This window comes from Rhinopithecus roxellana, chromosome 2 (assembly GCF_007565055.1).
Source record: "Rhinopithecus roxellana isolate Shanxi Qingling chromosome 2, ASM756505v1, whole genome shotgun sequence".
Lineage (NCBI taxonomy): Eukaryota > Metazoa > Chordata > Mammalia > Primates > Cercopithecidae > Rhinopithecus > Rhinopithecus roxellana.
The window spans coordinates 48006511-48019748 of NC_044550.1; the positions used below are offsets into that span (position 1 = coordinate 48006511).

General features: G+C 40.5%; 1 protein-coding gene across 7 annotated transcripts in view; it reads right to left on the reverse strand.

The window, feature by feature from the left end:
* Window positions 1-1290: 1290 nt before the first annotated feature.
* The window catches only part of AFF1 (AF4/FMR2 family member 1), a 211342-nt gene continuing 199394 nt past the window's right edge, over window positions 1291-13238 (reverse strand). For all 7 annotated transcript variants that reach the window (XM_030915927.1, XM_010383134.2, XM_030915925.1 and 4 more), the window contains 5 exons: window positions 11676-11812; window positions 10694-10765; window positions 10153-10290; window positions 7565-7788; window positions 1291-6702 (listed from right to left, as the gene is read on the reverse strand). In XM_030915927.1, coding sequence (XP_030771787.1) covers window positions 6581-6702; window positions 7565-7788; window positions 10153-10290; window positions 10694-10765; window positions 11676-11812 — 693 coding nt within the window. In that variant the 3' untranslated portion in view covers window positions 1291-6580. The remainder of the gene's footprint in view (window positions 6703-7564; window positions 7789-10152; window positions 10291-10693; window positions 10766-11675; window positions 11813-13238) is intronic.

Genomic DNA, 13238 nt, shown 5'->3' on the forward strand with positions numbered 1-13238 from the left:
TGGTAAAATGTTAATTGTTCAATCTAGGTGGTAAGTATATATGTATACATAGTATTATTTGTTTTTTTCAGGATATGTTTGAATATTTTCCCAAAAAAAGAAAAATGAATGTTTTCACCATACAATCCACTTCTTGGAATTTATTCCAAAGAAATATCCCAAATTAAAACTATTTGAATTTCCCCAAATATTTTGTTCCAGGGATGGTCATGGAAACATTCTTTATAATATCCCCAGATTAGAAACAATCTCAATGTTTAACAAAGAGGTTAAATTGGCACAACCATACCTGGACTACTACTACTAAGTTATACAAGATATGATATGGAAAGTTTTGGTGAAAAAGGTTCAACACCCAGAAGACACTTGATAACTGAGACCCATTTTTCAAGCCCTAGTTCCAATTATTTTCCCTGTAGTTTTTCTCAATCAGATCTAAAACACTCCCTTTCCCCACACTTGCTACTGCACGCCTTGTACAACAGTTATTGTTGACTTTTCAACTCTACTATAAATTTACAGGGGTTGGGTCTCTGTTTGTTCACTAGGACTAGTCCAAGTGAAGCATGATCTAACGTTTGGAAGGATAAAAAATTAGGAAGAGGAAGGCAGTGAGTGTTCCGGCTGGAGGGTCAGCAGTTGGGATATGGCAGTGCAGTAAGGGGAGGAAATCAAATAGCCACTGGTTTCTGAGTGATTACATAATGCCATACACCATGCTAAACAATCTCCATACATCATCTAATGTGATCCTTGCAATCTTACTGGGTGGATACCATATCAACAGTTGTAAAAGAGAAATGCAGAGAGGTTAATTTGACCAAGGGTCACATCATTAGCAAACCAGAAAATCAGATCCAAACACAAGAAGTGAGATTTCAGCACCTAGGTCCTTTCCCGTTTCATGAAATCACAAAGAGTATTTTTTCTTTAACAGTGGCAAAGGGTGAAAAGGCCAGATAACCTTTAGATTCCTTTCAATACCAACATTCTACAAACCTGTCTACATGGCAAATTTGGTCACTGCTACACCCTCCAGTTGATGTTAAGGATAAGAAGCCACACTAGTGATGTTAGGCCAATTTGTGTCTGATTATGATCTTAGCAAGAACACCAGAACAGAAGGATAAGCTGCCTTCTGAGCACAGTTCTTTCTCCATTCCAGCAATAAATATTATGAATAAGGGCACACTGTTCACGTGAAACTCCTTGGCTATAGATGGCAATTTCACATAACAGTATTAAGAATTACTGGATTCAGGTAAAGGGAAAGCATGGATTCAACCCCAATGATTTCTCGAAATTTTTATTAATTTTTTTGTTTTTTTTACAGCTTGATCCTCTTATGAAAAGGAAAGAATTTAAAGATGAACAATTACGTTTTTGTTTAAACAGCAATTAATCCTCATTACAGAGAACAAAAGATCTGTGGCACACTGTCTTTGGGAAGATCTTTTGCAGACTTTTCTTCTAAAAAAAACTATTAATTATCTCACAGATCACATATTCTCTTTCAAACGACTATACAAGGCAGCTAAATTTTATTCACAAAGCCCCAAGTTGCAGTTCCATTGCTGAAGTAGGTAAAATACATGTATACTTTGTGTTGCACATCTTCCCATTGAGAGCATCACTGCTTCCCTACCTTATGTACAAAATCATTGTGTTGATGAGAGCTGGCACATTATTCCACAGTAATTAAAGAAAAACTCATTATTTTAAAGATAGACCAGTGATTTTTCATTTATCAACTGGAAAATTTACTCCTTTTTAAAACAATTTTAATAATACCAAGATTTAACTTTCCTCCAAAGTTATAAGAAAGCAAAAAATATATAATATAATATAATATATAATGGTAATAAATAAAAAAAAGGCAACCCTGCTCAGGTATTATCCAAAACACGATCACATTCAGAAAAAAAAAAAATTAAACCAAGATTTGGGACACATGCATGCGTACATACACACACACACCCTAACATGAACAGTGTATACTTGATATCTGAGGGGGGATGTGCAGTAATTTTAACAATACATGTTGGTGGCCTGAACAAAAGGTGAAGTTAATACTGCCTGTGTTAAGCATTGCTTAAAAATCTACTTTTAAGCAAAGCAAGCTGTCTTCCTTAGGTCAGCCACTGCCTGGTCCAACCAGCACAGCTTGGCCAGCCTCACTATGAGTGGTCTTATTCCCTTGTCCTCTCCAGGCCAATATACGAATATATAGGCTCACAAGGAGCTGTAGGGTTTCCCTCCTGCCCTCTTAGATAGAGAAGTATAGGCACTTCTCTACCCAATGCACTGCCTGCTGATCTCTGACGCTCAGTGGAACAGAATATAGTGTCATTTGCCCCTGACAATAAGAAACTTATAGCCACCTAAAGAAAAGCAGTAGTTGGTATTTGTCAACTCACCATAAATAAGAACTAAAGAACACGGTCAGTGCTCACAATTCAGGAAGAGATGAACACTCTAAGTCACCGAGAAACCAACACAACTGGATTGCATATTTGAGGTTCACATGGTGGCAATATCACTTGCAGTGTTTGAAGGAAAACCCCCAACACTGTGCTATTCTGCCATTACACCTCCTTCCAATAGAATGACACAAGATAAAGGCACAGGAAAATACCTTACATCCATTAATCCTAAGTGGGACCAAAACAAGAGGCAACTGGCTCAAGACCAGGAGGGAAAAAGGTACTGCCATAATCGATCCCAGCATCCCTCCATGGCTGCAATGCCCAACTCTCACTTTCCAGGGAGAAAACTCTATACTCTTGTGTTTCTAAAGGAAGCACAAAATATGCTTGCAAGATTTAAATACTGCTAATCAGTGGCAAAGAGTGTAAATAGATGAAATGGCAAAGTTTTAAAAGTTTTTTTGTAGTGTTTGGGAAAATAAAGAATCTGTGGTAGGAAGCAAGCAGGTTTAAGTACAAAAAATTAAAAGAAAAAAGCCCAGCCTCAAGCCTTAATCTACCTTAAGATGCACAAATACAACTCAAACTTCATAAAGCAGAGGAGTAAAAGGTGCAAGAGTCATGTAGCATCCCTGAAGCCATGGCAAAACAAACACAGCAGTATTTCAAAACTAGGTTCAAAGGCACAATTCAATCAATCAGCCTCTTATTCTCTGTTTAAGTGTATGTATTTATATCCTTTTGTATATCAGAGATAACAGTTTTGTTAATTGTGGAGGATACAATGGTTTTCTTTTTGCTTCTAAAAATTACTGAAGATGAATCATAATAAATCAGTAAGCTCCCGACGCTAGTAACATTAATGTGTAAGATACCAAATAAGGCAAGTTTTCAGCCAGAAAGGGGTAGGGGATTTTAGCTTTTTAAACATCCCGAGACCTGAAATTAAAGAATACAGGACAAGGGAGGTAGGTGTGGTCCAATTTGCCCAAGGGAAATAGCTACACGTTTTGGTCAAAACAGATCTATAATATAAAGGTCCTTTTGTTACAAAATATTAATGCTTTTCCTATTCAGTATTGTGATCAAATCATAATATCAGACAGTCAAATTCTCCTCCTATTGTGATTCTATTTCTGATAAATGCTTGCTGGGCCCTCCCACTCCTCACCACTGCTACTAGGTGGCCAATGTTTTCACAATCCGAACCCAGTATAATCTGATAAATTTTAGTAAAGTGTTTTTTCATTATTTAGCAGGGATCTTAAATTCAATAATTCACAGAAAGGACAGAAACATTCAACACTTTTAAAAATAAAACAGTGTTCTTCCATCTCCTACCGAAGACACAGACACAGACACACACACACACACACACACACACACCCCTTGTAGTGCCAAAGGCAAGATTTACACTCTATTTTTACTCCTTAAGATGCTTTGCATTTGTCTTACTGTGAAGTGTGTACTATTACTGTTATAAGAACTTTGCATATTCAAAGGCTTAATTTTATAATCTAGTCCTTTCAAAATGATCTACCTCAGTACAGATTTTGCCTTTGGGAATTGTAAGCATGCAGTGAAAAAGTGCAAATGATTTTAAAAATCCTTTAGACTTCTATATACAACTGTAACAGCAAAAACACCCTATGAACATTAAGGATTCCTCAGCCACTGCCTTTCACATACTCTATTAAAAAGGTTACCATTAGTTATTCTCTTTTAGGTACAATGCAATAAGGATCAGAAATATCCAATGACCAAAGTAGTACAAATTGATCTATGCACATGTGTTACTTTTTCAAGGGACAAATAAAATCTTTATATCAAGTTCAGAAGGGGGAAAAAAAAAAAACCCACAGAGTAAGGCCACTGAAAAAGCAATCTGTTTTAGAGCTGGCTGAGAAATCTACTTGGAAATGTCTTCAGTCAAGGGAGCACTGTGGCTTGCCAACAGAACACGCACATGCTCTGGCACCATCTGCATAGACAGGACCTGCCATAAAGAACACGACCCTTCACAATTGACAGGTGGCTTGTTCTAGGGAATGATGGGGCAAAAGGGGAGGGGATGGCTAAGGGAGTAAGGAAAAAAGAAATGTTAAATAACATCTTCAATATCAAAATAAAGCCCGATTCTGGTGCCTTGTCCCTTACATATAAGAGATGGACACACAATGCTACAAACGCACAAAACCTACCAGGCAATTACTGTTCATTTAACACAGGTTTTTAAAACTAGTAGTTTAAAAAGGACCGGGGCTTTGCGTTAGAACATGAATAAATGAACCAGTCATCAGGAATCACACATCAAGGTCTTATGCTCAGATGACTACAACTGTCATTCTCTGGCTTTCACATGAGGGACCAGACCTCTGACTTAGTGATAACCAAACAACAGTCTGGAGAAGAAACTGAAGGAACAGCCTCACACAGACCACTCATACTGTGAGAGATAAGCATCGCTCCCATCCCTCGACATATCCCTTTGTATATTTACAAACCACCAAGAGAGTTCCTGCATTCATCAAAGGGATCTTAGATGTCTTCATTATAAATAAAGATGTTTCTCCCTCCTCCACTAACAGGAAAATGTAAAACACACTTGGTAGGAAACACGTAGCGGGGCAGAATAGGGCAAAGGTGGAGAAAACTAGTTACAGAGATGACACTCCTCAATTGTAGTAAGTGTGCAAATTCTACTTCTAAAAAGGATAAAAAAGAATTGGCTTTTAAAAACACTGCACTCAAAGTAATGTTTCCAATAACCTTTAAAATTTCAATGAAAAAGAAAAATCTGTGCTTATGGGCACATGGGATTTCTGATTATTTCATTTTAAGTCATTCGAAATGGACTTGGTTTAACGTATACACTATGGCAATAACTTACGGAGGGCCACAGTTCCTCCTCAACCAAATCAAATCCAGCTGAGAACACTCTGGAATGAAGGCATGTGGTGACGAATTTTTCAAAAGTCTAATTAAACACCCCAAATCTCTACATCCTCTCAGGGAGTTAACTTCCCCTAGACAATCAAGGACTCTGAAAGTCTAGTTTTGCTATAAATATAAAATAATTTGTAGCAGAAAAATATAGCCTCTCTAAGAAGCAGATTTCATTTTTCTTGTTCACTGACAAAACTCTGAGTTGGTTGGACAACATGAGTTACCACATAACTGTAGACCACAGATCAGCACCTCAAATTCCAGCTCTACTCAAACAAAACTTTAAAAGCACTTTAGCCATCTGGTCAGGTATAAACGTTGGTTCCCTTCTTCCCCAAGGTAGGAAATTCAGAATAGAGTCAACAGTGACTGCCCTGTTAGAGAGTCCCTTTTGCTGAAGCAGGGGTGGGAAATGGCAGCGCCAAGTCCTCCCGTGCAGACCTCGAGGCGGCACCCCACGCGCTGTGGCTCCTCCTTGCCGCTCCGACGCGGGCTGACGTTCAGCACAGAAACAGAGAAGTCAGAGCTGGGGTGAATGTGCAGCACTCTAGGCATTGGGGGGTGGGGGCGGCAGGAGCAGGGGTTGCCTTCAATTTTATAAATTACAACAGTACTTGGTATTATCAAGCCACTGTTCATTGGCAGAAAGTGGGACACAGTGGAGTCCTTCATTACTTATGGTTTACAGATGGCCATTAGAAGTTATTAAACAAATATTTCTCCCAAAACTCAAAAGAAAAAAAAAATCATCCACAAAACCCTTCACCAAAAGTCATTGTTAAAAAAAAAAAATTTCCTTCTGGGAATGGACTAGTGTGGCTACTGAGATGATGTAAATTCACTTTCAGAGTTGAAACTGCTTCTCCTCATTTCATTTGCAACTTGTATCCTGCTGGTTAAAAAAAAAAAAATAGAAATGTTTCTAGACCATTCATACACCCATTTAAGCTACATTGCACTTCTGTCCTTTAGTTAGGAAGGGCAAGATCATCTCTGGGGCCAGCCTCCTCATCTCTGCTTCTGCATAACCATAGTGTCCAACCAATGATCACACCGTTGTGGAGAGTTTAAGTGGACAAATGTCCTGGCCATCTCGTGCTGCTGCTTTTTAGAGTTTGGTGTCCTGATGAAACAAACGTCTGGACTGTTTTTGAGGCTTCCAATGTGCAAAAATAGTTCCCAAGGCATTGAATCAACCTGGGGCTTCATTAAGGTGTTTTGGTTAATTCTAGTAGCTGCTGAAAACCCTGTCGTGTATAGTGCACCAGGTCCACCAAACTGCTGTTGAGGGCCAAGGTGCACACATTTGTGCTGAGCCGAGCAAAGAATTCTGCAAAAACAAAACAAAAAACAAGTAAATACACAAGCACACACAAAAATTAAAATTCAAGGTTCCAGAAGGTACGTCCCCACAATATTCTGCACTTTATCACATAAAAAAGATCACAATCTACTGTCACTGCTTGCTAATTCTCTACTAGACTATAAACCCGGTTTGCTTTAGAGCTGAATCCATAATGCTTAGCACAGTGGCTGGCACTTGGAAAACACCAAATTTATACCTTTGCCTCAAAAGATGCATTAATGGGGGAAAAAAAAAGAAGTTAAAAGTATTATCAGTTTGATAAGACGGATAAGGCCCTAAGAGGCTATGTGGAAAGTAAGTGGTTACAGCCAGCTGGCTCCAACTCTCCTAAACCTTGCATTTCTCCAAGGGTCTTCTTCCCCAAACAAGTCTGAATAATGTTTACTACACTGCATCTCTGGTACTATAGCTACTATCTTTCTTATCATATACTAAAAACAAATAATAATCTCAGTATTTGGGTTATGCTACTTTGTATCTCCAATGTGCTGAGCCTTGGAACAGCCAGTGACTCCTCTTCCTCATTTGCCTTGCCTTTCAGCTAGCATTTCAGATCAGGCTGAAATAATAACAGAATTTCAGAAGGGGCAAGGTGCTAAAACCACTTCTATTTTGGTTTTGCTAAGATCTAGCCACAGAAATTCAGCTCCATGCCACAGTACTCAAGGAATAATTGCAACTAGGTTTTGAGGCTGAATGGAGAAAATATAATTAAACAGCTACACATTTCCTTTTCTCCAAGAAACTGAACTTAAAATATAAACCAATGTTATTTCCTCCCAATCCACACCCCCCAGTAATTACCACCACAAAGCCATTTATTTACCTTTATTCTTCCTTGTGAGGGCCTCGGCCTGTTCCCAAAGGTCAAAGGCGGTAAGAACATGGGACGTGATGGTGACATAGGAAGATGTCATATTCTGGATAGTGACTGGGGTGCTGATGGTGGCAGCCACCCCACTGCTCCCCACACTGCCAGCACTTGACTGGGACCCTACGGAGCTGGCAGGAGAAGGCATTGGGGAAAGAGGGGATGGTGTGCCTGTGCTTCTGGGAGGCAGAAGAGAAGAGAAAACTGGTCAGTCACCAGTAGCCCCCAGATCACATATTTACATGTCTGGGACTATAGTCCAAGACACAAAGTTTCACTACACACCTGCCAAAATGATAACCACTGCTAAAGTCACTCCTACAAGGTCAATGAGACACCATGCTGGGCTAATCTGTATTCCAAATATGCTTTCCCATGCCATTCGCATAGTCTACTTCCTCTGCCTGGAATCTCCCAGTAAGACAATACTCTTATGTATGCAATGTATGTACATGTGTGCGCGCCTACCTGTATTTCATCCTTTCATCCACTCAGTAAACACTAACCGAGCACCTGCTCTGTACCATGCATTCTTTTAGACACTGTGGATACCCTGGATACATCACAGCTTCCTTTCTGCCACCACTTGAACATCTCTCTTTTCTTGCATTTATCTACTGTTTATTCCTTTTCCTGGGTCACAGCAGAAATTATGTCTTTTTTTTTTTTTTTTTTGAGATGGAGTCTCGCTCTGTCGCCCAGGCTGGAGTGCAGTGGCCGGATCTCAGCTCACTGCAAGCTCCGCCTCCCGGGTTTATGCCATTCTCCTGCCTCAGGCTCCCAAGTAGCTGGGACTACAGGCGCCCGCCACCTCGCCCGGCTAGTTTTTTGTATTTTTTAGTAGAGACGGGGTTTCACCATGTTAGCCAGGATGGTCTCGATCTCCTGACCTCGTGATCCGCCCGTCTCGGCCTCCCAAAGTGCTGGGATTACAGGCTTGAGCCACCGCGCCCGGCCAGAAATTATGTCTTATTAATTTTTGCATTAGTAGCACTTAGCACAATGGGTGCTAAAAGCAGGCTCCTGATAAATACTTGCTGAGTCAATGAATGAACTAATATAAGTATCATGCATCAGAAGACTCAATCTCCTCTTTACTCCACTCTTGGCTGAATATCTGGACCTGCAAGTTAATATGTGACTCAATGTGGATTAAATAAAAAAGAGTTAATGAATATAAAATGGAAAGACGGCTCAGCGGCAGTAGCCTCATGATGTTACACCTGCCCTTTGGGCTGCACGGACCTAGCAGAATGTACATTTGCAAGGAGTAGAGTGAAAGCTCCATGAGGGCAGTGGTTCTTGTCTGCTGTATCCCCAGTACCTAACACAAGGCTTGGTATGAAGAAGGTGCTCAGTATACGCTGGATGGGCAAATGATTGAAGGAGTTATCTAAAAGAATGTGACTGACAATCTATTAGCTTAGAATAATATCTCAGATGCAGCAGCCATGAAAATCTTCAGAGGTAATATGAAGTTACTTCTTAATCAGGACTTTCTTTTTTAAGGGAGGCCATATGGGAGTCTCTTCTTTTGACTGTGCTAGAAATAGGGCAGAAGTGTAAGTGATGTTCTTAAAATAGCAAAACTTATCAGAACTAGGAACTTCACAAGGAGTATAACCAAATTAAAAAATACTAGGCAAGGACTACAGGGAAGAAAATTCCAACTTCATTTTAAAAACACTTGTACAAGGATTTTTTTTTTTCTAATAACTTAGAGCATACATGAACAATTTTAGTTCACAAAGTAGGGAAAATAATTTTGCTAATCATTTTCATTCTTAGTATTACTGGTGTGGATCCTGGAGAAGATGAAGGGCATATGGCTCTGGAAATTTCTTGTTTACTGAAATGTCAAGAATATGAATATGTCACACACAGAGAGAGAGAGAAGGACTCTGGCTCGGTTCGGGTGGCTCTGCCTCTTGTTTTGTGTTCTTCGGCTTATCTAAAGATCCTCAAAGCTCGGCCAGGTGCAGTGGCTCACACCTGTGGCATCCCCGCACTTTGGGAGCCCAAGGCAGGCAGATCATTTGAGGTGAGGAGTTTGAGACCAATCTGGTCAATGTGGTGAAAAATACAAAAATACTCTACTAAAAATACAAAAATTAGCTGGGCATGGTGGCGGCACAGACCTGTATGTAATCCCAGCTACTCGGGAGGCTGAGGCAGGAGAATCGCTTGAACCCAGGAGGTGGAGGTTGCAGTGAGCCAAGATTGCAGCACTGCATTCCAGCCTGGGCAACAGAGCAAGACTCTGTCTCAAAAAACAAACAAACCCTCAAAGCTCAAAAATCTCAATTCTATATTCTTTGCAATTACCTTTTTATGTTTTCCAATCAGCAACAACCTTGATTTATAACTATTTCTCAAAAAGGTAGAAATATGCTAATAATTTAAATTTAGGAGCAATCAGCACACAGTTGAAGCCAAAGATTTTTGAAAAGGCAAACTCACATATGTAAGCATACAAATGGTCACAAAGCAAGACGTAAAGAAAGAAATGACTCAATTTTGGAAATTATTTATATTAGAGTTACCTTGCAATGCATGGAGAAGGTGCCTGGGCGACTTTGGAAGAACTCTCGAAGTGTTTATTAAGAGTACGAGAATACTTTATTGCTATGTCTTTTTTACAACGAAACATCGCCATGTTCAAAATGGACTGGCAACGCATGCTATGAACAAAGACAGAAGGGAAACTGCACATGACTATCAGACGACAGAAAATCAGCCATCTCACCTTCTACAGCCTAACGAACACACTGCGTTTTCCTCACCTGTGTGAGTTGGTATGTAAAGAATCTTACTGCTCTGTTCATACTATCCTAAAAGTAAATGCTGGTAGAAAACACAAGGATATAATTTATATCACAAGACCAAAGCATTTAACAAGCCATCAGAAAAATGGCAGCAGATACCATTTTGTAAGAATTATCAGTGGGGGATTAACCTTTTGACCAAAGTACTGACTTGCTTTTCATAATTTTCACATTAAGAAAACAAATTTCAAAATCTTTTTGTAACATCAACAGATGCAAAAACAAATTTAGTACTATTTAGACAAAGGAAAATACACACCATAAAACAGCAAATATTTTCTCTTGTGTTGGCGCTGTGGCATCTGAGAAGGATTTTAATGACATTATGAATCTACAGGAAAACATAAAAGTACATCAGGTTTTAAACAAAGGCAGACACAAATACAACTTATTATGCTTGTTTCCATTTTATATTGACTTTTCCTGAAGATGTTGAAAAGATGAGAGCATCCCAGGAAAAAAATGAAAAACCCAAGGCTTTAGAGCAACAATCCAGGCCACTGAGAAAACCAGGCAGGGACATGCCTCTTGTGTGGCTTGTCTACCTCTTGAAACCAAGTAAAGTTGGGTCCTCACTGAGTCCCCTGTTGAAATGTAGGTAAGTAAACAAAGTAGAAGCTTAAACTGAGAGGAGAGGTCATCTGATAAGAAAGCTCAACTGGAAGGCCGGGCGCGGTGGCTCAAGCCTGTAATCCCAGCACTTTGGGAGGCCGAGACGGGCGGATCACGAGGTCAGGAGATCAAGACCATCCTGGCTAACATGGTGAAACCCCGTCTCTACTAAAAAATACAAAAAATTAGCCGGGCGAGATGGCGGACGCCTGTAGTCCCAGCTACTCGGGAGGCTGAGGCAGGAGAATGGCGTAAACCCGGGAGGTGGAGCTTGCAGTGAGCCCAGATCGCGCCACTGCACTCCAGCCTGGGCGACAGAGTGAGACTCCGTCTCAAAAAAAAAAAAAAAAACAAACAAACAAAAAAAACAGCTCAACTGGAAAAACCAACCTCTCCCTGAAAGCTCTGGCACTTCTTGGTGCACTTAGCAAAATGATGTAGTTGGACCCAGTTACTCTGTGCTAGCACTTCATCTAGAATGCAATTTTAGTTTAGGACAAAAACTAGTTCTTGGACCAATAACTTTTCAAAGGCTCCCCTTTATTGAGCCATCTTTACACTAAGGTTCAAATGGATTAAGACAATAAAGGTGAGGAAAGAAAAGGAAAGCACAATGACTTGGCACTTACTTAATGAGATCTACAGTTTCTGAGTAGACAGAGTAAGCTGACTTGGATGCTAGGCTTTCAGACTCTGTGGCAATTCCACACTCAATCAAGGACAAGACAGCTTCCAGGTACTTGTAAGCCTTTCCAACCTTGTCCGTCTGCGGGAGAAGAACATGGTCATTGTTAGGCTGAAGACAAACCTTGATTTAGTTTCTCACCCACATTCTTTAGTGTGACTTTCCTCCACTGTCTTAGTTTAATTATGGCCAGGGAGAAGTGTGAGGATGAATGAACTAAAAATGATAACCAAAGCCTGTTAGCTATGACCTGCTGAAATCACTCTTTTAGCAGAAATTCATTAGGAAAAAGAAAACGATCCTATATTAAGACCATGCTCTCAAAGCCTTATGAAAGCACATATCCAAACTAAGGCGGTAAGTACATAGTCTCCTTGTTATCAGTGTGCAATTACTCTATAACTTTCTTGAGAAACACATTATTCCACATGTCTAGAGTAATGCAGACACATATTTCTTTGTGTGTGCTGAAGTTTACTAAAAAGCAGAAAACACTCTTGGTTTATGAGCATGTTAGATATAATAGCTAACAATAATTGTTTTACGCATTTTACAGCCCAAGAGATTAATCTCCTTTGACATCTGCTTTAGTGCACAAAGCCATCCCCCCAGGTCAACAGGGGTAACATTTCAGAGTCCCTTAAAGGGAACGTAAAAATATGAACAAAACCAGATATTGGTGGTCACCCTACACCTGAATACACACCTTGTCATGTAGCACCCTTCTAAGTGGCATATGGCAAGTGCAGCTGATGACAGTGTGATGTAACTGTCTTTCTCTCCACATATGGCATATGTATCGCATCGAGAGCAACTGATTAGCGTTTGTAATTTCTGCTTTGTATTTGCTATGTTCAAAAGGAAAGAATGAAAATAGGGGCCGGGCGTGGTGGCTCACGCCTGTAATCCCAGCACTTTGGGAGGCCAAGGCAGGTGGATCACTTGAGGTCAGGAGTTTGAGACCAGTCTGGCCAACGTGGTGAAACTGCCATCTCTACATAAAAATTAGCCAGGCATGGTGGCGGGCCTGTAATCCCAGCTACTTGGGAGGCTGAGGCAGGAGAATTGCTTGAATCTGGGAGGCAGAGGTTACAGTGAGCCGAGATCATGCCACTGCACTCCAGCCTGGGCGACAGAGCGAGACTCCATTGCAAAAAAAAAAAAGAAAAGAAAGAAAGGAAAAGAAAAGAAAGGGAAAGGAAAGTGGAAGGGGAAGGGGAAAGGGAGAGGGAGGGGGAAGGGGAAGGGGAAGGGGAAGGGGAAGGGGAAGGGGAAGGGGAAGGGAAGGAAGGAAGGGAAGGGAAGGAAGGAAAGGGAAGGGAAGGGAAGGGAAGGAAGGAAGGAAGGAAGGGAAGGAAGGAAGGGGAAGGGAAGGAAGGAAAGGAAAGGAAAGGAAAGGAAAGGAAAGGAAAGGAAAGGAAAGGGAAAAGGAAAAGGAAAAGGAAAGGAAAAGGAAAGGGAAAGGAAAAGAGTAAAGACAGAAGTGGAATCTAAGGAGCTGGAGACA